The sequence below is a fragment of the Poeciliopsis prolifica genome, unplaced genomic scaffold, assembly GCF_027474105.1.
Source record: "Poeciliopsis prolifica strain line A6 unplaced genomic scaffold, Auburn_PproV2 SCAFFOLD012, whole genome shotgun sequence".
NCBI classification, from domain to species: Eukaryota; Metazoa; Chordata; class Actinopteri; order Cyprinodontiformes; family Poeciliidae; genus Poeciliopsis; species Poeciliopsis prolifica.
In genome coordinates, this window is record NW_026562387.1 from 7,474,624 (window position 1) to 7,499,429 (window position 24,806).

Sequence of the window (24,806 nt, forward strand, 5' to 3'; positions counted from 1 at the left end):
TGACCAGCATTTTTTTAAAAAATTTAAGATACATTTCTAATGTTTCTCCTTAAGGGGGAGTTTTATGCTTTTTCAGGCACATGGTGCCATTTTAAAACACAATCAAGATACTATGTTACCTTCACTTGACATTGAAATGCTGTATATATCAAAAATGTGACTTGAAATAAACTTGATTTTGCCTCATATTCATTGCTGATGACGATGAGGCATCAAGGCAGAGCAAGAGCAAACATTAAGACGCCATTGAAAGGCTGCCCTGGGAAATTTAAGAATTTTATGTACGTGCATGAATGCGTTAAAGAAACAATCCGAGTATGTGTCATATAAAATTACATAACATGATATAAAACTTAAAAAGGTCTATTTTGGCTAACATATTAGTAAAAGCTACATGTTCCTATTACTGTCGAATTGCATCTTGTATAAATCAGCTAGTAGACAGACAAATCAGTTCCTGGTTCCTTTTTTATTAGTGAATACGTAACAACAGGTAAAAATATCATTACCCTTTATTAAATTCCATGTACCTTAACACAAGCTTGTCTTAAACTTTAAAATCACAAATCTGATTAATTTATAGTTAAATATTCAAAACACATATGACCAATTATTTATTATTTAATTTACAATTACAGCTGAAAAAAATCACTGGGTATTAGCAAAATTGAATATTGAGCTCTTAAAGGTACATGCCACATCCTATGTGTTTATATAAAAACTATATTAACCATATCTACACAGAATAAATATAAAATATTTGGCATACACAACCTACAACACTGGATGGCATAAATCAATTTTTATCTAAGGAAAGTGCATCTTCGATCTGTTCCACAGGATGAGTCTTTTTGAGGTGAGAACGTGTGTGACCACACTGAGCAGCATCAGGAAGATCGTCATCGACATCACGATCACGTAGTGACTAATGCTGTAGCACACAAAAAAATATAAATTGTTTTTTCAGGTAAGTCTGTGTATTGCAGGTCACAGAACAGCATCAAATCAAAATGAAGAAGAGGTGGAAACAATCTGTGGAAATATTTAATGAGTAGCTGGTGTTTTATTGACACAAACTGTGCTCTTGTGGACTTACCTTGTGCCAATATCCAACCAACTTCCATAGTCTTGCACCAGGAAGAAGAAATGCTGAGGATAAGGAAGTTAAACATTTACCATGTGCTGTTCACATAAATTGGACATTAATCAGAAAAGGTATCGAGCCAATAAGGCTTTTAAGAGTGTGAATTAAATTGCCCATAACTCTGATATTATCTCAAGTAATTTACCAGTGCCATGACATCAGATATAACCAGTACAATGAGGAATAAACTGGAAAGGAAGAGGACATGAAAAAAAAAAAAATCAAATGGCAGTAAAACAAGAACCAAAATGTCTAACGGCATCCATGTACTGCAGAAACAACATAGATACGATTTGTATTTTGTATTTCTTAACAGAATAAAAATGATCAAATTACCTTCTTGATGAGAGCTGTGTTGCAACTTGGATGGTCTCAAAGGTACACATTACAATGATAAATGGAATAATAACCTGAGAGGAAAAAGGACAATTTAAAGAAATTTAATCAAAGACAATCAACATGAAATAAGTAATTTCCAGTTGTGCACACTTTCACATGCTGATGATGGGAAGCTATTGGATTTTGCCTGGGTGGGGCAATCTGACAGAAACGAGGCTGCTATATTACATCATCTGCCCTTCTAATTAACACCACCAGGCAAAGAGGTTGAATCTTCTTGCTCCACTACATGGAGAAGGAAATTAATTGGCAACCAATCGATTGCAGAGCAAACTCCTACCAGTGTTGCAATGAACATTTAGCAGAGAACAGTTAGCTACTTCATGTTTGTCTATATGTTGAAAGTAGTTCCTCTTTATATTTTAATGGGGAAATGTGACAACATGACATGTTGTGTGTCATGTTCTTCATACAACATGACATAACAAACTCCTTAGAGTAACCTACCTTCCACATCATGAGCCCCCCCATGATAAATGGGTTGAAAACAGTGAGGAAACAATAAACGGAGGCTGGGTCAAAACTGGACAACAACAAAAAGAGGAGATATCAGTGACTAATGACAAAACCAGAGCAACAGTAAATCAGAAACATTAAAAAAGAACCGGATTTGAGAAGAACAGCAGACCATTAATATGTTGCTTTTAGACTTCACATTACTGTAACTCTTTTGGTTCAAAACCTTTAAAGACTAGTTTCGCCAAACAAACTAAAATACATCATAAACGGAAATACATTTTCACAGTTCAGTACTTTGCTTCCTCTATTTAAATGATCAACAGGGCATCATTAACATAGCAAACATTAATGAAACTAAACACACAAAAGAGGTTCACTAAAGCTACAACACCTACAACTGTTCCATTGAAGCGTCATATCATTTGTAAAAAAAAAATAAATACAGAAAAGCACATTCAAAAACACAAATACTATCCTACCTGTTAATGGATGCTATGTTCCCTGTGCCAAAGAAAGCTGTTATTATAAAAAATACCTGGAGAAAATAATAGGGAAAAATCTGACGTAATGTGTGTGAATATAACATGTTATTTAGACACATAAAAGCACTGCTAAAATTCTACAAAGCTTACAATGGTTACCTTTTACAAGCCTCTGAGAATAAAGCACCTCAATTTACTAGCTCAGTTCTTATGGTTTAATTGCAAACAATTACAGTATACCAAGGATACGAAAAAATATGATCTTCTGATGTCGTCCAGTTTCAGCTGTCGGATTTTGGTAATGTCAATGTTGGCTGAGAAATCAATTGTAGACAGCTGAAAACAGAGAAACACAATTAGAAGCCACTTTTGGGCATTTTTTTAATGAGCAATTTGGATTTGGTGCATGATCAAATGAGTAAAAACCTGATAAAATATCTCCCACCAGAAAGGTCACTTATCTGACATCAAACTATATTCACCATATTTTCACAACATGTGATATATCGCATTCATTCTGTTTTCAACTTCCTCTCCAGCCTTTTTACATGTAAACAAATGTTCCACCGGAGAAGAAATAGAGGTAACTTTTCCATCCTGAACTGGAAAATATTTATTTTAAAAATTGGGCAGATAACCTGAAAGATGTACTATGATAATGTACACTAGCATATTTATTGGGCCCATGCAAACCAGTGCTAAGATACTTTAAAGTTTAATGTTTACAAGTTGCTGGTCTTTCAGCAGGTGCTTTAAATAGAAATTGTTCAACCACATTCATCTTGACTCATCCTCTGTTGGTAACCAGTGGAAAACTGATCACAGCAATTATTTATGTTCAACACACCAGCTGAAGCCAAAGGTTAATTGCAGTTTTTCTCAGTCGCTTTAGTGCATTTCTCAAATCAGAATTTAAAATCTCAAAACTACTAGTTCAATCTTCAAATCAAATTGTCACTTGTGCACATCAAAAAAGCAGTTTTCTTGTTCCTTTGAGTAAGTTGCAAATGCTGTTGTACATTCTGCAAGTGTTTATGTACAATTCTCAGCTTTTTCCTGCATTTTCAACTCCTGATGATGTCTGGATCAAAATGTGTTATAGGAGTAGTCTAAACCTCCACAACAACTAAGAATAATTTCACTGTATGTCTGTGCTAAATGTTTGAACAAGTTGTCATAATAGGTCAACCATATTACTTCACATTTCCATTAGACATTTTTTTCTAAATAAATCCTGAATTAGTAAATTTCTCCCAAGTGAATCCTGACTTTTTCCAACGCAGGTACAAGTGTGAACCATAAGCACAGTCAATGAACAACCAGATTTCAGAAATAGCTCAGAGGTGCATCTCATAAACCATCAGCTGGTAATTACATAGTGAAATAGCCAGAGCACAACATAAAATTACATTTATGGCAATGGAAGATTTGGATGGGGTCAAAAGTCAGAGAGAAGAAAAGGAACAAGAATGCTATTGTTCCCCCACAATTACAATATTTGTCATCAAAACTTTAGCAATTGTTTACAAAACATTCCTCCAGAGTACATTTCTATATTGACATGACTAATCAATTTGACTGTTTTATCCAAACACAATGAGCAGGACTTGTCATTCTGAGGCACTGATATGTTCACTGAAACAGATATTTGATTCTAAAAAATAAACTACAGATTTTGAGAAACAAACTGGCTTTTGTAAGTGACCCATACTGTTTTGGCCCATTTCCCCAGACAATGTAAATGGGTCAATTTTTTGTGCTTCCTTGCAGACCTTTTCAGCTCAACAGGCAAATTTTTGATGACTGAGATCACAGCTCTGCAGGGGCCATCCAACTTTAATTAATACCAACATTTCACACCAAATTATACTTATAGCATGCAAAACAAAACATCTGTAGAAAGTTTGAGGTGTTGCCACAAACAAAGCCACAACCTTACTATGTGTTCTTTCATCAACTATTTAAAGGTATAATAGTAAAAATATTATGACAGACATGATTTTGTGAGCTCTTATTGACTAAAGTAGGAAAGCTTTGGTCTGATTCATTGTGTAAGAGTGAGTAAAAAACAATTAAATGTTATATTCTTTTATATTTTAAGACTACTGGCAAAAGCAAAAGATACATAGTAGTTAATATGGACACAAATAATAATAAAAAGAAGACCTCTTCCCACATCCCCAAATTCTTCTCATTATAACTTGTATTCTAATGCTACCTCTTGTCTTCTGGAGTCACCCTGAGCGAGTAAGGCCTCCTGTTCAATGTTGATCCATACAAACATCAACCAAGCCAAAACAGGAGGGAACAAGGCCTCTGACCTAAGTCGGATAGAACAAAAAGAATATTTGTATTCAGCAGATTTTCTGAAGCTGTAAACCTACAAAATAACAACTCAATTTAAAATGATCTTGCCATACCCAGTACTGAGAAGCAAGTAAGTGGATGTGAGAGACAAAAATATGCTGAGGAGTCGATGAAAAAGACGTGTTGAGCTCAAGAGAGGAACAAATATAGAAGATGCTGAAAAAAAGACAGAATCCATAGCTTCACTCACGTGTCAGAGCACTGCTTCAAATCAGAACATACATTTTAAATAATAACTTTCAGTGGATTTTTCTGTGACATTGAGAAATCTCTTTCATCCACCAACCTAATGTGCTCCAGCTGATGATCTGGTTAAGAAGGGGCAGGCCTTGTTTCTGTTGCAGGCTGGAATGTGTGAGCGATGGTACATACAAACACACGGCCACATGGATCATCTGTTAGGGTTGACAAGTAATACATCTCTTAGCAGTTGTTGAGAAGAAAAAAAATAACACCCGAACCTGGACAAGCAAACAATTACCTGACTGAAAAATTGCCGTCTGTCGCTTGTGTGAAGAGGTGTCCTCCGCCATGATGACCAGAGGTAACAGGCCGAAGTGAAGAGAGTAAGCAGGCCTGCACAGGTACTGAGGGAACAGAAACTAAGCTTTACTGCATTTACCATTCAGGGTACACAGCCTTATTTTCAGTATATAAGGCTGTAGAAAGCTATAAGGAGTAGAAAGTTTTTACTGTGAATCAGGGAATCAGGACTTAGAATCTATGCCTAAAAACTTTCTACTGGTTACATTTCAAACTATCTGTTTGCTTTTAAAAATCAAATGTGTTATAAAAGAGAGTCAAGAGATGCTGCTAAATTAGGTGCAGACTGTCTTAAAAATATCTGCATTAATAATAATTATCTCTTAAAATCCTTAACACGGGCAATTCACCTGAATTCGAACACATGTTGAGTTTTTTCTGTATTTCAGAAAATATATTGGAATATTTGAATGTAATGCTAACAAAAGCTTATAAGATAAAAAAAAATAATAATAATTACAAATGAGAAGGCATATTTATAGGACTTCAAACCTCTGCCTCAAAGAAGAAATACATCCTTGCAACCGTTTCCCCCCACTCTCCACCCTCAATTTCTACTTAAAATGATGTATTTTCCACACCTGGAATAGGGAAGTTGATGCATTTTCACTTGCTTTTCAATTAGTTTTAAAGAAGTTATGCTTACACACCTTCATTAAGAAAATACAGTAATGATCTGTGGCCACCTTATCTAATGTCTTTAACGCTCTATTTATCTTCGTCTTTTTTTATGTCAGAAGTGCTCTAAATGTTTCATTTCAGAAATTGAAAGAACTAGAGCAACAAAAAATGTCTGCGTTTGATGACATTTCATTTCTGTGTAGATGAAACGTCTACACAGAAGTGTTAAAAGTTCTGATAAATGTAAGCAAATAAAGGAAGTACTCACACCAGATTTAGGTTAGGCTCTCTGCCCACAACGGACATCAAGGGGAAACCAGCCAAGCACAGGCAGCCAAGAAACCAGCTCACTGAGCGAAGCTACACACGAAAACAGCCAATCACCACCACAAACAGTGGTGAGAGGGAAATTAGGCAGACATGGAAATTCTGTTTAACAAACTTGCACAAAAAAGCCACAAAAATCAGTACGCACAATTTGGACTTTCGGAAACTGAAACATCAGACTTCTGTATTTCATCAAAAATGAGGTATTAATAGTTTTCACGGTCAGAGTGACTAAAAATATGAAATGGTTTTAAAAAGTTTACATGTTCTTTTAAGGAAAATCTTTTTCATGCATTTGGGAACAGAGTTGCTGAGACGTTTCAGGTTACTTATCTGAAGAAAGTTTTCTCTAAGCGTCGTCTGTCTGACACATGAACTCAAATATCACTACAGAAAATTTTGAGATAAAGAGAGTGTCCTTGTTGACTTGATGTTTGCAATGTGTTGCTGCAAGCTGTTTGTGATACTATCTTGGGTTTTAAATATACCAAACACAGAGGAGTGAATTAAGAACATGTCTCTACTCTAATCTTATCTTTCTAAAGAACATTATTCCAGAAATGTAGTAGTTTTTGCTGCCATACTTATTTTATGTTTTTGTTTTTCTTTTCTTCTAATTGTATTGTTGGCTATGTTGTATGGTACATTAACTGAAGCCTGTAAAGATGTGGCATCTTGTCAAAACATCACAATCTGAATCAGCTAAAATGTCCACTTTCGGAAATATTGGGAAATACCTCAAATGTTTACCGGTTACATTTCTTTTTTGTTACTGCTGAATGTTGGACATAAAATTGTTTGGAAATAAACTTACAATCATTACCAGATTTGTTGGGCAACAACAAATGCTTCTCTCTGGTCATTGCTGATAAGTCCTAGCCTTAGCATTTTGTTAATGCACATATTTGTGCTCCATGCCAGCAAATTGCTTTTATTTAGATGATTATTCTTGATCATTATAAAATTATGTGTTTGAATAACAGCCATTGTTCTTTAAAATAGTTTGAATTAAAGCAGAGGTTTGATTAATTTGCCACACATAAGATTTCCATTTCAGTTTAATAAATAAATTGCAAACTTGGAGTTAGATATGAATAATTTTAGAACCTGGGGAAGACCAGATTATATTTAGTTTTTCCTGGTATGTAAATGTGTAAACTCTGAGAAACAAAGGGCTGTTCTATCTACTCTGACTGTTTACGTCTACTTCAAAACATATCGTAGTGTAGAAACGCTCATTTTATCTATCCACATCAATGGATGTCTTTCCAGGATATACACTTCATATATCCTGGATATTCTCCACTCTAAAATGGTTGGGGGTTTTTTGTTGGATTTTTTGTGTGTGAAAAAATAAAACCGTAGGATTGGTTTTCCATTATCTAATCACTAACTTTTATTGGTTCGATACAAGCTCACAAATATGGTCCTCTAGTTACCTTGGCTTTGCCAAAAAGTCCCGAAAGGAGTGGCCACAGCGAAAGGAAAGCCAGGCCTACAGTCAGCATGGAGCGATGAAAGAAACTCACCACCTGGGGGCAGTGAATGACAATCAGTGATCCAAGATACAGACAGTTGTCAGACTGCACACAAAACCCCCCACGCAAGAGTTATGAGTTGGATTGAACAGATCTGGGTTGGACTGAAGAGACTTACAAGCAACTCGATCCCAAATGCAACCAGCACAAAATAGCCCAAACATTTCCAGAGTGGCAGAGAGGGAGCTGATCGGATCAGATCTGTCAGAGCTCCAGATCTAAACAGGAAGGAAATATGTCAGTTGTCAATAGGAGGCAGAAAATTAGAACATTCTTAGCCATTTGAAAAAGCTAGAAAAAGAAAAAGAAAAAAAAAAAGCAACCTCAAAGGAACTAAATGACAACAAAATAAATATGTCAGTGTATTTTGGTTTCTTGTGCAATTACTCAAATTAGATTGTGGGCCATACAGGAACTTTGCATAATTTATACTTAGATCATGGAAGGTACAAACACTAATCAGTTTACATTTCTTTTTAAACGTCTTACTTACTCTTTTAAAGCAGAGTACCACACAGGAACTGGCAGCAAGCAGTATATATAGTAAGTAATAGGACTTCTTTGGATAAGCAGGAACAGAGTGATCACCACAGCCACAGCAACACAAAACCTGGCCAAATTCTGATTTGGATTCTGCACACAAACACACACACACACACGCACAAGTGCAATACCAGTTTAACAAGATGGGCAAGAGTTGTAAACCTCTTTTTGTGAAAGGACTCTGCTCTCCCCACCTGTTTAGCGAGGTTGGGATAACGAATGAGGCTTGCGTGAGTCCTCAGTATAACCAAGATGACATATGACGTCCAGCCTATGAATCCCAGCACCACACTGCAACCCAGGAAGAACCTGTCGTAGGTGTGGTAGTAGACCAGGCCCTCTAAAGACAGGGATATCAGAGACTGGCACAGAGAGATCTGACAAGAGATGGAAATTATATGGGAATCAAATGGTGTAATCATGTAAAGAAGGAAATAAATGGTAATATTACCACAAAATTTTTGAAAAAAAAAGAAAACACAATTATGGATTTCACAACAGTTTGTAGTTTTCAAAGGAATAAAACATCAAAACCCAGAACCATTTTGATGTCCACCTAATATTTCCTGATTAAATTTAAATATAGTTTAATCAATTCTCTGCTACTTACAGCATCATTATACTTTTCTAACTGTATCAGTATCCGGGCCCTGTGAGTGAATTCTGCTTGCTTTGATTCAGTCAGGAGTCTGGGGCAAAAAAGAACATAATCAAATTATTAACATGGTTAACTTATGATAAAAACAAGCAAACTTGTAATGCTTTGTGTATTGTACTCACTGGAATGGTGTGAATAAAAAAGGTAGGGTTGTCTCTTTTTTCTGGATCATTTTCATCTATTGAAGAAAAAAGAAAAAAAAAAAACGGTTGTTGTGTAATTGCTGTGTATCGATGACAGTATTACAAAAGTCACACATTTTGCGACATGGCAGTTAGTTTACAGCAGAAATAAATGTTGTGATACCTTGAACTGCTCCAATACTTGGATGGCATTAGTGTACATGCTTTCAGCTTTGAACTGGTCACTGTTGTTAAGGTAGAGGAGAGGCATCACACCCTGGAAACATACACATACAAAAACCGTGTCGCTTTCCTGTCTCAAAATCAGAACTAGAGTAGTTAAACATTACATTATATTAATAATTGTTTAAGTATGAGAAGACGATTCTCTTTCAGGAAAGCTAAGTAACGGACTAAAGATGTATGTTTAGTCCATTACTAAACATACATGTAAATGTATCTATTTTATCATTGTTATGATTATACACTGACTTACAACAGAGTTAACTGGAATGGGCAAACCAAGGAGCGAAGCCATGAGTGGAGCAATATCAGCCTGTAATAAAAAATATATATATAAACAAAACAAACTTGCAAAACCATTTACACAACTTGACCTTATCAAATTACAATAATTATTTCTACAAAACATAATTTTGTCAGACAAATCAGCACAAAGCTTTGCTTTAAAGAATAATCTGAAAATGGTAGTGTGAATTTGTATTTAGCCTCCCGAATCAAAATTTTGTAGCGCTCTCTTTTATTGGTATTACATCTGCTATTGGTGTTCTTTTAATTTCACTTTGCAACCATGTGCTAACTTGTACTGATCAATAACATAACACCCCAACAGCACATATTAAAGTCTGTGGTTGTAATGTAAAGAGTTCAAGGGGTATGCACACAACTGTAATATTTTTTTGCATTCTTCTCACCTGATTTACATCTGCTCTACGAATATGCTCCAAGCCCCAATCTGGAAAGGAGACCAACAAGAAAAACAATGGCTTCTATGAAATCAAGCATACATTTTCAAAAACTGATAATAACCTTGATATACCTTTTAAGTATCCATCCTGATATGGCTGGGATTCTGTGACTCTCTGGGCCTTGTTAACTCCAGCTCCCCACACCACTAATGGTGTGAGCGTTTCAGAAGGATGGCCTGCACCGTGGGAACCTAGAAGAGGAAAACTGTAGTAGAGGAATACCTTTTCTTCTTGTAGCAGACATCAAAACTAAACCTGTACAAAACCCTTACCCCAGTTTGTCATGCCATGATCAGAGGTAAACACATAGGCAGTTCTCCCATCATGGCCAAAAAAGTCCTCTATCAAAGACACAACCTGAGCTACACCAGTGTCTACCAGGGCAATATTATCCAGGTATTCCCTGTAGAAAACACAAAGAGCAAGACAAAAATAATGCCCCATGAGGAAATGTTAATTTGTAAGAATATGTGATTAAAGTTCAATAAATTTAATCCCAAAAGCCAAAAGAGAAACATCCCAACTCAATATAACGTACTTACTGTGACATTGGTCTGTGAGCATGCCCATTAGTGTCAATGCCAAGCAAATGCAGAAAGAAGATGTTTTTATCCTCAAGCAGAGTGGCTTTTAGAGTGGAGTTAGTCTTTGCGGCTTGAAAGAAGGACTGTCACAAAGTTTAAACATAAACACAGTTATTCGACGAATGCTACACTTCTAATTCATATCAAGAACAGCATTGTCATATACTGACTCTGTCTTCTCTAAACAGCATAGAAGCGGTTATTATTATTATTCAAAGAAACTACCATGAACATTTGAGCCCCATGAGATGTCTTGTCTCTGCACATACTTAAAAAAAATCTAAATTTGCAGACTTAATTTGTTGGCATAAATATATAAATTGCAGCAGTTATCTAATCAACATTTCAACAGCTGTACCTTGACTTGAGTGAAAACCCAGGTGTCCAGCCTGGATGCATCTGTGGAAGCAAAGTCCTCTTCCTCTGCTGGGTATGTGTGAGTATAAACATGGTCACCAGTTGCACCTAAAAGAACCCAGAGTGGCAAATGAGCAATGCTATTGTTTAACAATACAGAAAATGAAGTGAAACTTTCTCTTTTCTTCTTACTTATTCTGACTTGATAACTAATAAAATCATATTTCATGGTTTTTCAGCCTGAGTGGGAACTTGATGACTACCTTTGGCAAACATTGGGAGGATATCTGGGCTCCCCCAGCACCAGGTGCTTCTGCTCTCATTGAACACTGAATCAAACTCTACAGGATTCTCCTTCCAACCTGAAAATATGCATAGAAAATGTTAATGACACTCAAAAAGAGACAATGTAAAAATCCTAGAAAGATGTATTCTTGGAAAATCCCAAGAAACACCTACCTTTAGCAACTGCACTGACATCTTCATAGAAGCCTGCTATCAAAGCAACATGACCAGGCCGAGACTCAGTAGGTACACGTGTATGAGAGACACCCCAGGTACCAGTCTCCTCTATTATGGCCCTGGTGGTAAAAATAAGTTTAGGTCTTTTTGAAAAATATTAAAAACAAAGTGTGTTCAACTTCATTGCCTAATCAGTTTCCCAACCTTAGGAATGGAGTCCTACTTGAGTTGTTAGGAAGCAGCGTGAAGAGACTATCAGCTCTGAGGCCATCAGCCACAACTAACACCAGTCTGGAGGCAGGGGGTGCCAGCGGCGTGGACTGGGGTGTCATGCCGTGGACCAAAGGAGATGTGAAGTAGATGTCAAAGATGGATAGGAAGAAAACTACATGGACTGTTAGTCCTATCAGGAAAAAGGTGATCATCTTCATTTTGATTGAAGACTGCCCAGCCTTTACAGAGCAATGCTGAGATTTCCTGATGTGAAGGAAAGGGAAAAGGCATAAAAACGGAAAGCTAGAGGTAAAGATTGTATTGAAAGTATATATAGTGAGCTAAAAATAAAGTTTGCAAAAGAGAATTCAAATAGAATATATCAGCTTTACAATTAGACTGGCTAAGTCGATGTATTTGCTTCAGAAAGGCTTAGTAAAAGGACTAATCCGTTCACCATATGCCACTAGCCAATCTGCCAAACGTCAAACACATTAAAAACCCAAAAATTGTGTGGCATTTTAATGCTTACAGTTTTTCCTTCATATTCCATGTGTACTAGAAAATCTGCAAGATCTGAGACAGTGGAGTTGTAAGTCTTACCTGAATATAACGTCAACTTGATCTTGACATAAAATGCTTTAAGGAGCGCTTCGGATCGGGGGAAGAAAAAAATTACCCATTCAAAACAAATGTTTCCTTAAATTTTATCTTCGTAAATGAGCCACCGAAACATATCCAAAGAAGCAGGCTGATTAAAGCTGCTGTTTCGAAACAAGATCACGTAATCTTTAAGTGGATGCTTTAACAAAACCAAAGATCCCTCTTTGTAACAAGATTACTACAAGAAATACAGGCAGCACGAGAATTTACTTCCTTGTTGTGACTTTGGCGTTGACTTTTAACGCATGCGCCCGAACTTGCATTGTGGGTAATGTAGTTCAAAGATATATAATTAAATTTCAGCAGGTTTTCTAATTCAAGACGATACAGCAATCATTAGCTCGAAATTCTTGTACTTGCTTAAGCACTTGACGAGCAGAAAAATAAACATCTTTATTTACATAAGTTATATTTTCCATTTTTTGACATGACATTAGCTAGCATGAGCTGTCAACTAACAGTCATGCCCTGCCCAGCTACCTCGGAAATATCCAATCACTGTTCAACATTCCATTAAAAAGGCGGGCTTTAAGAAGACGTCTCCAAGATTTAGCCAATCGTAATGTCGCATTGTCTCCCCCCCCCTTAGCCATACACATCAGTATCCATTCAGGAAGACGGTTCTTTGATTAGCCTAGCCTGCCTGGATTTAGTATATATATATATTTATTTATATATAAAAATATATATTGGAAAAAATGGCGTCGGTCAACCCATTTGATGTAAGTGACTCTGAGGAAGAAGCAGAACGACGTCCCAATGAGACGGTTGACACAGAAAGAAGCCCCAGCGAGGGGGCGCCAGGTCCACCGCCAGGCAATCCCTTCTCTCCGCCTGCAGATGCCGAGCCTCCGACACTGCTGCTGTCTAGCAACCGGACAAGCCCCAGCGGTGAGGGCATGTCGGTTTCGGCCGCGGCTACATCCACTATGGCAGGCGGTGTGGAGACGCGGGTGTCTGTGGATGTTATCGCTGCTCAGCTATTGAGGGACCAGTACATTCTTACGGCCCTGGAGTTTCACACTGAACTGCTGGAAGCAGGTAGGGAGCTTCCGCGGCTAAGGGATTATTTCTCCAACCCTGGCAACTTCGAGCGACAAAGCGGCACTCCACCTGCCAAAGACCAGGTGCTCGGACCTGGAGGACCACTGAGTAAGTAGCGTTAGCTCATCTTGATGCTACTGATAGCAGTTTGCCTACCCTGTCTTTACTGCGATATCATACAAAGATAACTCACTAGCTCGCTAACGTTAGCTCAGAACCTGGCTGTAGTAGTCTGTTGATCTCGAGATCGCAGCTTTCTGCTCCTGCCCAACCCCTTGAGGGCCGCAGTCATCAGACGGGTTTTGTGGGTCAGTTATCTTGACAGCTAGGTCAGTGCCTTAGGTCATGAAAACCCTTCATCCAGATGACGATCGATTGAAGGGGCTGGGTAATATTGTGGCAAACCGGTTGTGATGGACCTGGTGTTATAAAACAGCCCTTTCTTCAGGCCACCTGCAGGTCAGAAGTCAAATAAACTACAACTGCAGAATAGTCATTAGGAAAGACAGGTATTCTTGCAATACCCGCCTTTCAATTATTAGTTGCATATACGCCAAAAAAAAAATAGTTTCTATCAAGTGTGTCAACATGCAAGGACTACCTTGCATGTGTTCATCTTATTCTGTGCCAGACTCATACAACAAAATTACATTAACTGTTGCATGCAGTATGTCTTAAGCATTCTCATCTACTTACAGGGCTTCTAATAGAATAACCAGTGCCTGAAGCTGAAGAGCCTCATAGGCAAACACAACATGCAAATAATTACCATAGTTACTGTCTGCATCACAAATAAACCTTGTTGTGAAAAGGGATTGACTTAAATGAGATTCTCATAAAAAGATAACATTGACCAGAAATACAATGATTTAATTTGATTATCATACTGAAAAAAAACTTTAGGACAGAAATATCTGACTATGTTAGTATGTCTCATGTGTTATTATTGATCTGACAAAAAATACTGGCAAAAATTGATTTAAATTTACTATGATTCTTAAAAGCTTTTTGTTTAGAGTATTATCCCAGTGTGTCCTGCATAGTGTATAGTAATAAAAATGTAATTGTGTATACTGCACAAAGTTCTATGAAGCTTCCCCAAGTCAAAGGGCATCATACTGGCTGAAGAAAAGTCAATGGGGGGAAAAAAGTTCAGTGGCGAAGACGGTGTTTAGAAAATGTTCTTCTGATTAATAATATATTGTCTTAGGTTATTATTATTATTATTATTATTATTATTATTATTATTATTATTATTATTATTATTATCTCAGAACAGATCCAACTTTGAGTTCCTGAATTATTTGAATTACTTGCAATACTTCTTTGTTGTTTCTGGCAAAACAAATGGTTTTTGGATCTTGATGATAAAGTGGTAAATCACAACCGTGGACGCGATTCAGCTTGAAATGTAGAAGCAGTAAAGGCTTTCACAATACTCCAATTGTGACGGTTGTAGGTGGTATCAGTATGAAAGCAAAGGAAAACCAGAATCCCAGTTTGGTTGTCATGTAGCACAGTCAGTACTTCAGAGTGTTCTCCTGTTATCTCGGGACGTTGCTTTGTCGGCATCATTTGGGTGTCAGATTCTTGGTGTCCTTCGGATGTCAGGTCAGCAGTTTACGACTGTATATTACTTGAAGATCAAAGCAGAAAACACAAACTGACTGTTCTCCAAGTTGAACAGAGAGTGTGCTCTGGTAACTGGATGAAACTCAAAAGGTGTGGAGCATGATGACCTTAAAAGGTCATCATGCGTCAGTACCACATACTGACAGGTGGTACTGATGGGAATATTCATCTTAGTCTTCATAGCTGCTGATAAAATGTGACATAGAAGAAACAAAATTGTCATGTCAACTCTGGACCAGAATAGAAAGAAATGAAAACAATACTCAAGGCCATTCAGAACACAGAGCCTATGTCAGCTCATCATGTGCAGCTGACTGCAGCGAGCATTCAGCCGGGGAGTGACTGGGCCGCTGCTGCAGCTGCTGCTCCCGGCCAGATGACACAGCAAGACATTTCCCACCCTTTATTAATCATCAGCAACAATGTTTCAGTGATGTACTCTTCACACCAGGCCTAGGTAATCAAATAGTTGTTTGATCATAAGACACATTTTGCAGCGTAATGGCCATGTGCACTCTTTTTGAGCAAGAAAAAAAAAGTTAATTATAATTGGGGATTCTTGCCTACAAAGCTCGGATATAAGCTGCACACAAAATGAGTTCCATGTTGTTCTCAGTGGTGAAATACAGTTGGTTTGCCATAACTATTATTTTATTTCTTGATCCAAACAACAAAAACTTAGTAATTATTTCAGATTTTTTTTAAATTTGGGTTTTCTGTTAGACTCCTTCAAACGATCTGAAGCGCATTCTTCTCATCACCCTTGTCTGAGCCAAACTAAACATGCCGCATTCTGACAAGCTTTGAGCTTGTGCCTTAAGGCATGTCTTATGTGACAACCACAAAAAGCACAGACATTGCAAAATAGAAATTTGGAATACAAATACTTTCTTGGTTGTAATGGTAATGTGGAATGCGTTTAAGCTAAAAAATGTTCTTTATTTGGGTAATTACTTAATATAATTGACGATGATTTAACAAAAAAAAAAATTCCTTGCATGCCCCTACAGATACCGCAATTAAGAGATGATGAATACACTGTAATATGCTTCTTTGTTGATAAACTGGTTGTGCAAACAATGCAAGAGAATCAATGCCCCTTTTGTCTTTCATATTTCTTTCATATGAACCCTAAACATAGACAAATTTTTAAAATCCATCAAAGATGACCTGAGTAAATTTGAATATTCAAATTATGAGTTCATTTTTCAAAGGCAACAAACTCCAAACAAACATGAATCTTTGGTAAGTGGGGAGGAATCTTTGCTAACCTTTTTTTCTTTTTTTCAATTTATAATGTCCACATCGGAAGTTCATTATTTGATATTTCTTATTTAAAAACTGTGTTTTATATTTACTCAGGTGTCATGTGTGGCAACAATTAATGACATCTCTTAGAGGCAGTGTTTTTTTCACAGCACTGTTTATTGTTGGACCAGTCCCAGACTCCTTCAGACTCTTTCAAAATCTACTCTGATTTATGTCTCAGTAATCGTACCGCTGCCCCTTTTGTCCCAAGCTCATTTACTTTGTAAACCAGTGTTATTCTTGCCAAAAAGACTCTTCATTAAATTAAATGAGCTTGTTGGCAACATCCTGGTCTTGTATCTGACCTCATTTTTTTTTCAAATACTTCTTTGTTTCTACTCGATGCTCGTTTATTGGCTGATGAGGCGTGTTCATTTTGATTCAGGCTTATAAAAGAACCACTAAATGCCTGATTCCTATTATGAACTTGTGATTTTATTTTTATATATATAGTTTTTGTGAGTGTTTAAATGTGCACACATTCAATTTCTCTGTTGTTGTGGTGTGATGAACAGTTCCAAGCTGAATTCGCAATGGAACTATGAGATGTATTCTTTTTGAAACTGTGTTTTAAAACATAAAGTTAACAAGCTTGACTATTTTAGGCCAACACAACTACATTTACCCTGAGCCTATTGTGTCTGTGGATGATAGAACAAATGCGTTCCAGTGGAAAGAAAGCTAACACCATTGACAAAGCAAACCGGGCAGCCAAGCTCAGTGTAATATGATCTTGAATGTGCTTATTTATCAGCTTTATCTGTCCTCAAAAGTTTTAAATTTGTTTTTCTTCCCCTATGCTCAGTTTTAAAGTTGCGTCTTAATATCTGTGTCCATTATGTTAAGCAAAACCTATTTTTTGATAGTATATGTATGCACTGTGAGGACTTTTCAGTTTATAATGATCTCTGCTTTAAAAGTTTATACGAATCAACTCTGTCAATGTGTGAAGGAGAATACTCCTACATTTAAAGGGAGTGTCTCTAAAGCCCTTTTCTATTTCACTGCCACATTTCTTAAGCTGTCTTAGTTGGGAAATTCTTTGCATAATTGTTGCAATTGATGTTACTCCTGTCTCACTGCTGCCTCTGTGTTCCCGTTTCTATGCAGATCGAGCAGGCAGTATTAGCACCTTGGACTCTCTGGACTTTGCACGTTACTCAGATGACGGCAACCGAGAGTCAGACGAAAGAGTGGCAGGTAAGATGAACCATAGCGTCAGTGATCCAAGCAGCGGCGGCTGTTTTACCGTTGGGGAAATAAAAGACGACAGGAGAAGAGAAATGGGCCTTATGTCTCATTAATAACTTCAACTACTTTAGTATGCTTGTTAGAAGATATTACCTAAATACATAATGTTAAATAATCCAAACTTGGACTTGTGTTAAGGTTTTTGAAGCACCTCCTGAATTGTCAAACTTATGGTATTTTTGTTACATGACCTACTTCACTGCTTTTTTTGTTTGTTCTGTTTTATTGCACTTTCTTACCACTTTCGAGCTGTCAACATATTTCATCGTTGAATCAATCTCTAATTGTCTTGCACTATTTGAATAGCATCTCACAGCTCTACATGTACAAGCACTTGCTCAAACATTAGCTTTTTCTCTACTTTAAGATGCATTTGGACGAGTAATTGTAGGTTGTTCACAAGGAATTTATTTTAAAAAAATCTTTGTGGCGAAAATTTAGTCTATATCAAAAGGATTTTTATCAGTCCCAACATCAGTTAGCATCTACAACACATAAAATAGAAGGTTTAACATGAACTGTTATCATCTTTTTCATCTGTTATCATAGTCAGCACTGAGCCCCAAATGCCCAAAATCATAACTCTAGTTTTGTCACTAGAGTTTTCTTAAAGATCTAAGGATAAGGCTTTCTTGCAGATGGACTGAAGGGGATCATTTCCAATAAATTATACTATTATTGAAACGTTAATTTATTTCCGCAAATTACTTAAAAAGGTAAAACCTGCATATTGATTGATTCAGTAAACACAGAGATTTATCTCTGTGTGGTCAATTTAATAATTATTGAAACATGTAAATTTCCTCAGAAAATAGAAATATTCTGTCAGATGAGTTTTTAATTGTATAAATGTTGGCTTTTTTGAGAAGTAGGTTCATGTTTCACAAAGTATTCGGTACTTGATCTTTTGCTTGAGTTACTCCATCAGAGCAGCGTGACACGGAGGCGATCACCGTATGGCTCTGTTTAAATGTCATGGAAGCCCAGTTTGCTTTCATAAATGTCTTGTAATTTGTCCAGATTTTTCGAGGTTTGCTGTCTCTTGTCAACTTCCAGGCAATGCTTAAGATTGTCAGTAGGATTTAGTTCCAGTGTGTCTGTGTTTTGTTGCTCTTGAAGCACTTGCACTGACTGCATCTTATGAATCTTTGTTTCACAGCTCTGTCAAGGCTGTGGCAATCCATGTTGCTCACAGACCTTTTTTTTTTTTTTTTTCAACCACACTGTTTTCTTCCGCTCAACTTTCCTCTACTTGTCTTGTGGATACTGCCTTCAAGTCTTCAGGTTGAATATGGTCATAAAATCCTGTTTCAATATTAAAAATATATATTTTTATTGGGACTAATGTAAAACTTAAATTTCCTGGAAAACAGAATTTAGAGTTTTCATTTACTGTTGGGTGCAATTTTCAACATTTCTAGATATAAATTCTTGAAATATGTCTCTAATTGTGTAACGAATGTTACAAGTTTCACTTTTTGAATTGCATTACTAAAATATCTAAACTTGTATGCTAATATTCAAATTTATTGAGATGCATATATATTAAGTTCACTAATTTCCTTTTTAATTTGGGTCTTTTATTACTTGATTGAAATCAGAGACATGAACTATCATACAGTTATATTTATCATGCAGCAGAGATTTTGGTTTCCCATCCATAAATGGTGATTTGATAAAACAATTATTTACTGATACCTTTTCTGTACAAAACGTGCACTCCCACCCCCACCACCACCACTTTGATCCACACTTGTTGTCATCTCCCACAAAATGCTCTTGTTAAAATGCTGGCCCCCAGCTGTCTGACTCTGGGTTTTCTGGCTTTCTCCTGACGTTGATCAAACCCCAGTGAAATTCTGGACAAGTCACTCCATCCAGACTAGCTTTTTGTTTTGGTTTTATTTAACTTTTTTTTTAAATATATATATATACCTCTCCCCGTTATTCAGTTCATGGGTTTCCATTTTTGTTCAGATTGCAACCTGTGCACTCTTTATCTGTAGAAAAGGTTACATGAGATAATGATTAAAAAGACACAGTTTTGCATTGCAGGAAGAACTTAGGTTAAATGTTACTTAATATAGAAATACAATCAGAACAAAACACAGATTTTTAGTGCACAGATATGCAACATTGTTTCCTTGCCTCATTGCTTATCACTTCTTGCGTGTGTTCTGACGTGTGAATCTTGTTTGTTCTCTATTCTTTTTTTATGTTAGATTATTTGCATGTATTGCAAATAAAATATTTTATCCTCACCTGTTGTTTCTCTGTAGTTTGTAAGACATGAGAAACAATTTGCTAATGTGAACACTTTTGAAGGATAAAAAGAAAAATTACTCTGAAACTGAAACAAAAACTGAATCACGTCTGAATAATCTGACTCCTTTTTCTTTTAGTTCAGAGCGGATTTGTTGATGCAGCTATGCTAGAATCTGTGAAGAACAAGTTCCCTGAGCAGCACTGTCCTTTGAGTTCCTGGAAATCAATTGCATAGGAGGAAACCTAGTGTCAGACAGCTCTTAGGTTAGAGAAAATTTAAAAATAAATTGACCACCATTTACAAATTTGATGGCAGGAAAACCACCTGCCTGTCATTAAATCTACAGGCAGGTTTACCATGATCCTCTGCTGCATGTGTTTTTTTTTTGCTGTTTTTTTTTCTATGAACCCATGATCTGCATGCTTTTTTTTTTTTTTTTTTTTTTTTGCTTCATTTGATCTTCAGTGTCATATTTTCAAATGCCCCATCTTTGTTTAATTTTGTGCCCTGTGTTTGGTTGGATCCACTTCCTGTGTGTGTTGTCATTTCCTGTCCAGTGCTGGAGTTTGAGCTACGGAAAGCAAAGGAGACCATTCAGGCTCTGCGGGCCAACTTGACTCAGGCAGCAGGTGTGGCGTACTTTTAACTTCTTCTTCACCTCAACCTTTCTTGTTACAGTTTTTTTTCTCTCTCTCTCTCTCTTTTTCTCAATACGAAGAACTTCACCAGGAAAGCTAATCCTCAATACTGGTTCAAACTTTTTTACTTTTTTTTTTATTTTCTCAATTTCTCAGAAAATGAAGTGGCATCTCAGGAGAGAAAAAACTTCAAATCGAGTCCTGAAATCCAGGTGGGGAATTTGTTGAAATACAGTGAAAGAAAAATATTAGATTCATTCTTTAAAGCTTCATGAGATATAACCAAAAAAGCTCTAGCTAAACTTTCACCCTGTTCTTTTCTCCTTCATCAGGAGCCCATACGCCCACTGGAGAAAAGAGCCTTAAACTTCCTTGTGAATGAATATTTATTAAAAAATGAATATAAACTCTCATCCATCACCTTTTCTGATGAAAACGATGATCAGGTAAAAGCTTTTTCCCTTCATAGGTTATTTCAATAAAAGAGTTTCTTTTATTCTGAAGGAAAATAATTACTTCCAACTGGTAATTTTAAGCAAATTCACATTTAGATCAGTTATTTAGATGTCTTGCCGAACTGCATATGAGCTTAAAAACACATCCATTCCCTGAACACTTCCTTCTTATTTTGTTTCATATTCATCTCCAGGACTTTGAGTTGTGGGATGACGTCGGTCTCAACATCCCAAAACCTCCGGACCTGTTGCAGCTCTACAGGAACGGTGGCAGCACGCCCTGCTCTCCACGAGATAAGGTGGACGCATCTGTCGGTGTGGCTTTTGGTGATCTTCCAGGAAACTGTGTCGCTCGAGAGCACCAAAAGAAGCCTGACCTGTTGCAGCAGGTGTGTATAAGCAGTTTTCTGTATATGTGCATTTATAGCCTGATCGCTTTTATGCAACGCTGCATTGATACAGTATCTCTGACAAAAGCAGCCCCAACTATTCACTTACAACAAAGATATTTTTCAGTCGGTAGAAATTTCCGTTTTAAAAAATCCTTTCTGTAAAATTTTGATTTTGTCTTGATCTTCTTATAAAACCAAACAATGTTAGTGAAATCACTAATTTCTTGATATGTTTAAACCTTTTTTTTTTCTTTTTTGCCAAAATTTCCCATTTTTTGTGTTTTTTCTTTAGCAACAGTCAGAAGTTGTGCAAGAACTGGAATACCAGCTGAACCTCCTGAACAGTGAGAAGCAGAGTCTTGCTGAGCAGATAAAGAAACTGCAGAGGTAGCTGCTAGCACACCACTCACTCGAGGAATGATATCGTCTCCTCTGCTGCTGATGAGCCTTTCATTCATTCCTTTTTTTTTTCTATGCTTTGTTTTCCCTTCACAGTGAGATTCAGATCCTGAAAAAGAGTGTCTCGTCTCCGCCTCCTGCCACTCTGGAGCTTTGCTCCTCCTCTAGCTCCTCAAAGCCCTGCTCCACTAATCCTTCTTCTGTGGTATGTGGCTTTTTTACTTATGTGTACAAATTATATAACAGATGCCTGTGTATAACTCTATAAGTATTTTTATTTATTTTTTTGCTCTCAGCCTTCTTTAGATAATGGTCAGTATCTAGACATCCGAGGGGTGTCGGAGGCTGGAAATGACCTTGTATCGACCTCCACTCAGAACACATCGCAGTCCCAACAGCAGACCTGCAACAAAGCCACAAGTCAACAACGCGTCCAGTTTGATCAACCAAACAGGTTAGTGGAAATCTCAGGAAACGTCACATCGATATCTCGTTGTCATCCATAATGACTGACGAACTTGACTGACTGATTTCACTCTGAAGTTAGTCACTGCATCACTTGTTTTATTTAATTAAATCTAAAATCAAGTACCCAGGACTGATTATCAAATTGATACTTTTTCTCAACACAAGAGACAGAGTCTGTAAAACACAGTATTGAGTTCTTTAATTGTCCATGTAGTCCAAAGGGCCACGTCAGTGTAAAGTAATTTTAATATCACTATTACTGTATTTTTATTCTTCTGCTTATGTTATGCTGTAACGGTATAATTTTTACAATAAAGAACAACTTCTAAATTTAATTTGTTCCCCCCTTTGATTTTCAGATTTCTAAATTTCTAAATACATTGACTTCACTTGAATCAATCAGTGGGGGCTCTGAAACTCGCCTTCAACACGCTCAATACAAATTGATCTGTCTTTAGTTTTTTTCAAGGGCCACAACTGAAATGATCAATTTATATGTCTGGACAGCTTCAGTCACAGGCCTTTTTTCCAAAAAGCTTTTGTATTTATTTTTTTTTCTTTTTCAATCAAAAGCAATCACTCCTAAGTTAAATTGTTTAAATGCTATAAATATTTGAATAATATCGGGTATTAAATTATCCCAAAATAAACAGATGAAACCATTTTTTGTGTAGTTTCATTATCTGCCCACTAGATGGTGGTAGACATTTGGCTTTGCAAAGATGATAGCCAGGGTGCCCTGTTGTGTGAAAATGCAGATTTCTGCTCTTTCTGAAAGAGGATTTTTATTTGGTTGTTGTTTGAGCATTTCCTTTCACTTATAACACTTAATGCCTCACCCATTACAGAATTATAGTTGTTTCTCCTATCAATAACAGATGGTCTGGATTCGGTTAAAGGCCATTCAACTTGTATTCTCACAGTACTATTTCAATGTCTTTTTTCTCTGACTTAATTTAGTGAATTTTGTATGCAAGGCAAACAGCAATTACATGAGCAAGTGGCAGGAGTTTAGCTCTCTTGCAGCTTGGCTTTGTTTGCATCTCTGTCATTTTGTGGTCAGAGCATTCGCCAAGCCCCTTTTTTGGGGAATTAACAGGAATTGTGGAACGCTGTACTATAATGATGGTTTCCAACTTGAATTTTTCTTGCTATTCCAGGAAGTTATCCCCGGCCTTCCAGCAAGCCTTGCTGTCTTTCTGCAGAATGTGCTCCGAGAGTCGACTCGGAGCCGAGGTCAGCAACTCAAAATAGCAGGCAGAGGATCAATACATTTAAGGGCAGCAGAAACTGATGCGTGTCCCTTCTGCCTCCAGGTGTCTCGCATAGCAGACAGCGAGGAAAGTGTGATGCTGATGCTGGGCCGCTGTCTTCCTCACATCGTCCCCAACGTCCTCCTTGCTAAACGAGAGGTAATCCTCCCACCCACCATTTCTACTGCCCCTCTGCGCTTCTCTTCCTCGCCACCCTGTATCTGATCAATCACATGCATCTTGTCTTAATATTCAATAGATGCACACAGAGCAGCAGCAGTAAGCATGGGGATCATTTTGGGGATTTCCAAAGAATCTTTGATCAATACCGTTCCTATGTACAGTATGTTAGTTCTAAACCTTTAAATCTAAATAAACTAAAGATTTATTAGCTTATTTTTGTTATGATAATTGTTTATGTCTGTATATTTTAGATATTAATAAAAAATACCTAATCTTCTTACCAGGCTTTTCTTAACTTAGTTAAGCATGCTTTCACAATTTGACATTACATAATATTACAAAACATAATATTTTTTAATATTATGTTTTTCCTTCAAGTAGTTATCAAAATCCAGCATACCTGTTGCGTGACAGTACACACTGTGTTGGATGCTTCTCGTCTTCTGGAGGGTGGTTTGTTATTTAAATGTCAACCCACAAAATTTGTGCACCATTTTATAGAGTTTACTTAGGAAATAAACATTCTCAGCCTGTAAATCTCCTGCTGTCTTGTGTCTCATCTATTGATTTTGAAATGTCATCCTGTTTTAAGGAGGCATTCGATTTCACTTGATCACCTTCATCATTTCTCTGCTGCTACTTTGGATCGGTCTGTCACATTTTGCTAGCCTTTTGCCTCTTCACTGTTTTTTATTTCTATTCCTCTTTTCGTCTCACTCATTCTCTCACTCTCATGCATGCCTCTCTTCTAGAGAATGGTTTCACATCTTTGCCAGGTGAGTCTTTCACGCACTCATCTGCATGGTTCTGACGTGTAGATATAAGCGACTTATGGCCAACTTTCCCCTGAAGCTACAACTGCTAAGAGAGGTGACAAATAAGTGCATTAAATAAGTAAATACATAACGAGTGTGAATAAATCCAGATTTATTTCCCATAGCTTAAACAATTCTTGAGTTTTGCTATTTTGCTGTACATTATTGCCAAAGTTTAGCAGTTTTAGCTTTTTGGGGGTTTTGTGTGATTTTCCTGCTTATTTTTCCACT

The 24,806-nt window shown here is 36.9% G+C and overlaps 2 protein-coding genes across 10 annotated transcripts in view; one reads left to right on the plus strand and one right to left on the minus strand.

The window, feature by feature from the left end:
- Positions 1 to 454: 454 nt before the first annotated feature.
- Positions 455 to 12,833, minus strand: pign (phosphatidylinositol glycan anchor biosynthesis, class N). Of its 2 annotated transcripts, XM_055037213.1 has the most exons (29): positions 12,412 to 12,833; positions 11,800 to 12,072; positions 11,593 to 11,714; positions 11,397 to 11,495; positions 11,135 to 11,241; positions 10,735 to 10,859; positions 10,465 to 10,595; positions 10,264 to 10,383; positions 10,139 to 10,179; positions 9,700 to 9,759; positions 9,388 to 9,480; positions 9,204 to 9,259; positions 9,034 to 9,112; positions 8,618 to 8,800; positions 8,374 to 8,513; positions 7,999 to 8,098; positions 7,782 to 7,874; positions 6,284 to 6,375; positions 5,333 to 5,438; positions 5,138 to 5,246; positions 4,905 to 5,007; positions 4,703 to 4,805; positions 2,734 to 2,820; positions 2,482 to 2,537; positions 1,991 to 2,066; positions 1,481 to 1,554; positions 1,290 to 1,332; positions 1,097 to 1,149; positions 455 to 931 (listed from the first exon to the last, which is right to left on the minus strand). In XM_055037213.1, exons 2-29 carry the CDS (start codon positions 12,024 to 12,026, stop codon positions 808 to 810), a joined length of 2,802 nt encoding a protein of 933 aa, XP_054893188.1. In that variant the 5' UTR covers positions 12,027 to 12,072; positions 12,412 to 12,833; the 3' UTR covers positions 455 to 807. The 2 variants fall into 2 exon arrangements, with proteins under 2 accessions (XP_054893188.1, XP_054893189.1); XM_055037214.1 differs by lacking the exons at positions 11,593 to 11,714; positions 11,800 to 12,072; positions 12,412 to 12,833 and having other exon boundaries at positions 11,326 to 11,427.
- A 116-nt stretch (positions 12,834 to 12,949) lies between these two features.
- Positions 12,950 to 24,806, plus strand: part of relch (RAB11 binding and LisH domain, coiled-coil and HEAT repeat containing) — a 32,706-nt gene continuing 20,849 nt past the window's right edge. For 2 of the 8 annotated variants that reach the window (XM_055037207.1, XM_055037206.1), the window contains exons 1-12: positions 12,962 to 13,623; positions 17,566 to 17,655; positions 20,530 to 20,601; positions 20,767 to 20,822; positions 20,943 to 21,056; positions 21,260 to 21,454; positions 21,750 to 21,844; positions 21,953 to 22,061; positions 22,153 to 22,310; positions 23,485 to 23,560; positions 23,641 to 23,736; positions 24,513 to 24,536. In XM_055037207.1, coding sequence (XP_054893182.1) covers positions 13,170 to 13,623; positions 17,566 to 17,655; positions 20,530 to 20,601; positions 20,767 to 20,822; positions 20,943 to 21,056; positions 21,260 to 21,454; positions 21,750 to 21,844; positions 21,953 to 22,061; positions 22,153 to 22,310; positions 23,485 to 23,560; positions 23,641 to 23,736; positions 24,513 to 24,536 — 1,539 coding nt within the window. In that variant the 5' untranslated portion in view covers positions 12,962 to 13,169. Of the gene's footprint in view, positions 13,624 to 17,565; positions 17,656 to 20,529; positions 20,602 to 20,766; positions 20,823 to 20,942; positions 21,057 to 21,259; positions 21,455 to 21,749; positions 21,845 to 21,952; positions 22,062 to 22,152; positions 22,311 to 23,484; positions 23,561 to 23,640; positions 23,737 to 24,512; positions 24,537 to 24,806 lie in introns of all 8 variants that reach the window. The other 6 variants (XR_008606455.1, XM_055037205.1, XM_055037210.1 and 3 more) reach the window with 6 other exon arrangements.

What these genes read in the sequence shown, in the direction of transcription:
- pign (XM_055037213.1), bottom strand. Translation starts at nt 12,026, where the DNA reads ATGAAGATGATCACCTTTTTCCTGATAGGACTAACAGTCCATGTAGTT. An exon ending in GCTCACAGACCAATGTCACA is followed by an intron (nt 10,596 to 10,734) that starts GTAAGTACGTTA and finishes TGTTTTCTACAG; the next exon opens with GGAATACCTGGATAATATTG. An exon ending in CCATTCCAGTTAACTCTGTT is followed by an intron (nt 9,481 to 9,699) that starts GTAAGTCAGTGT and finishes GTATGTTTCCAG; the next exon opens with GGTGTGATGCCTCTCCTCTA.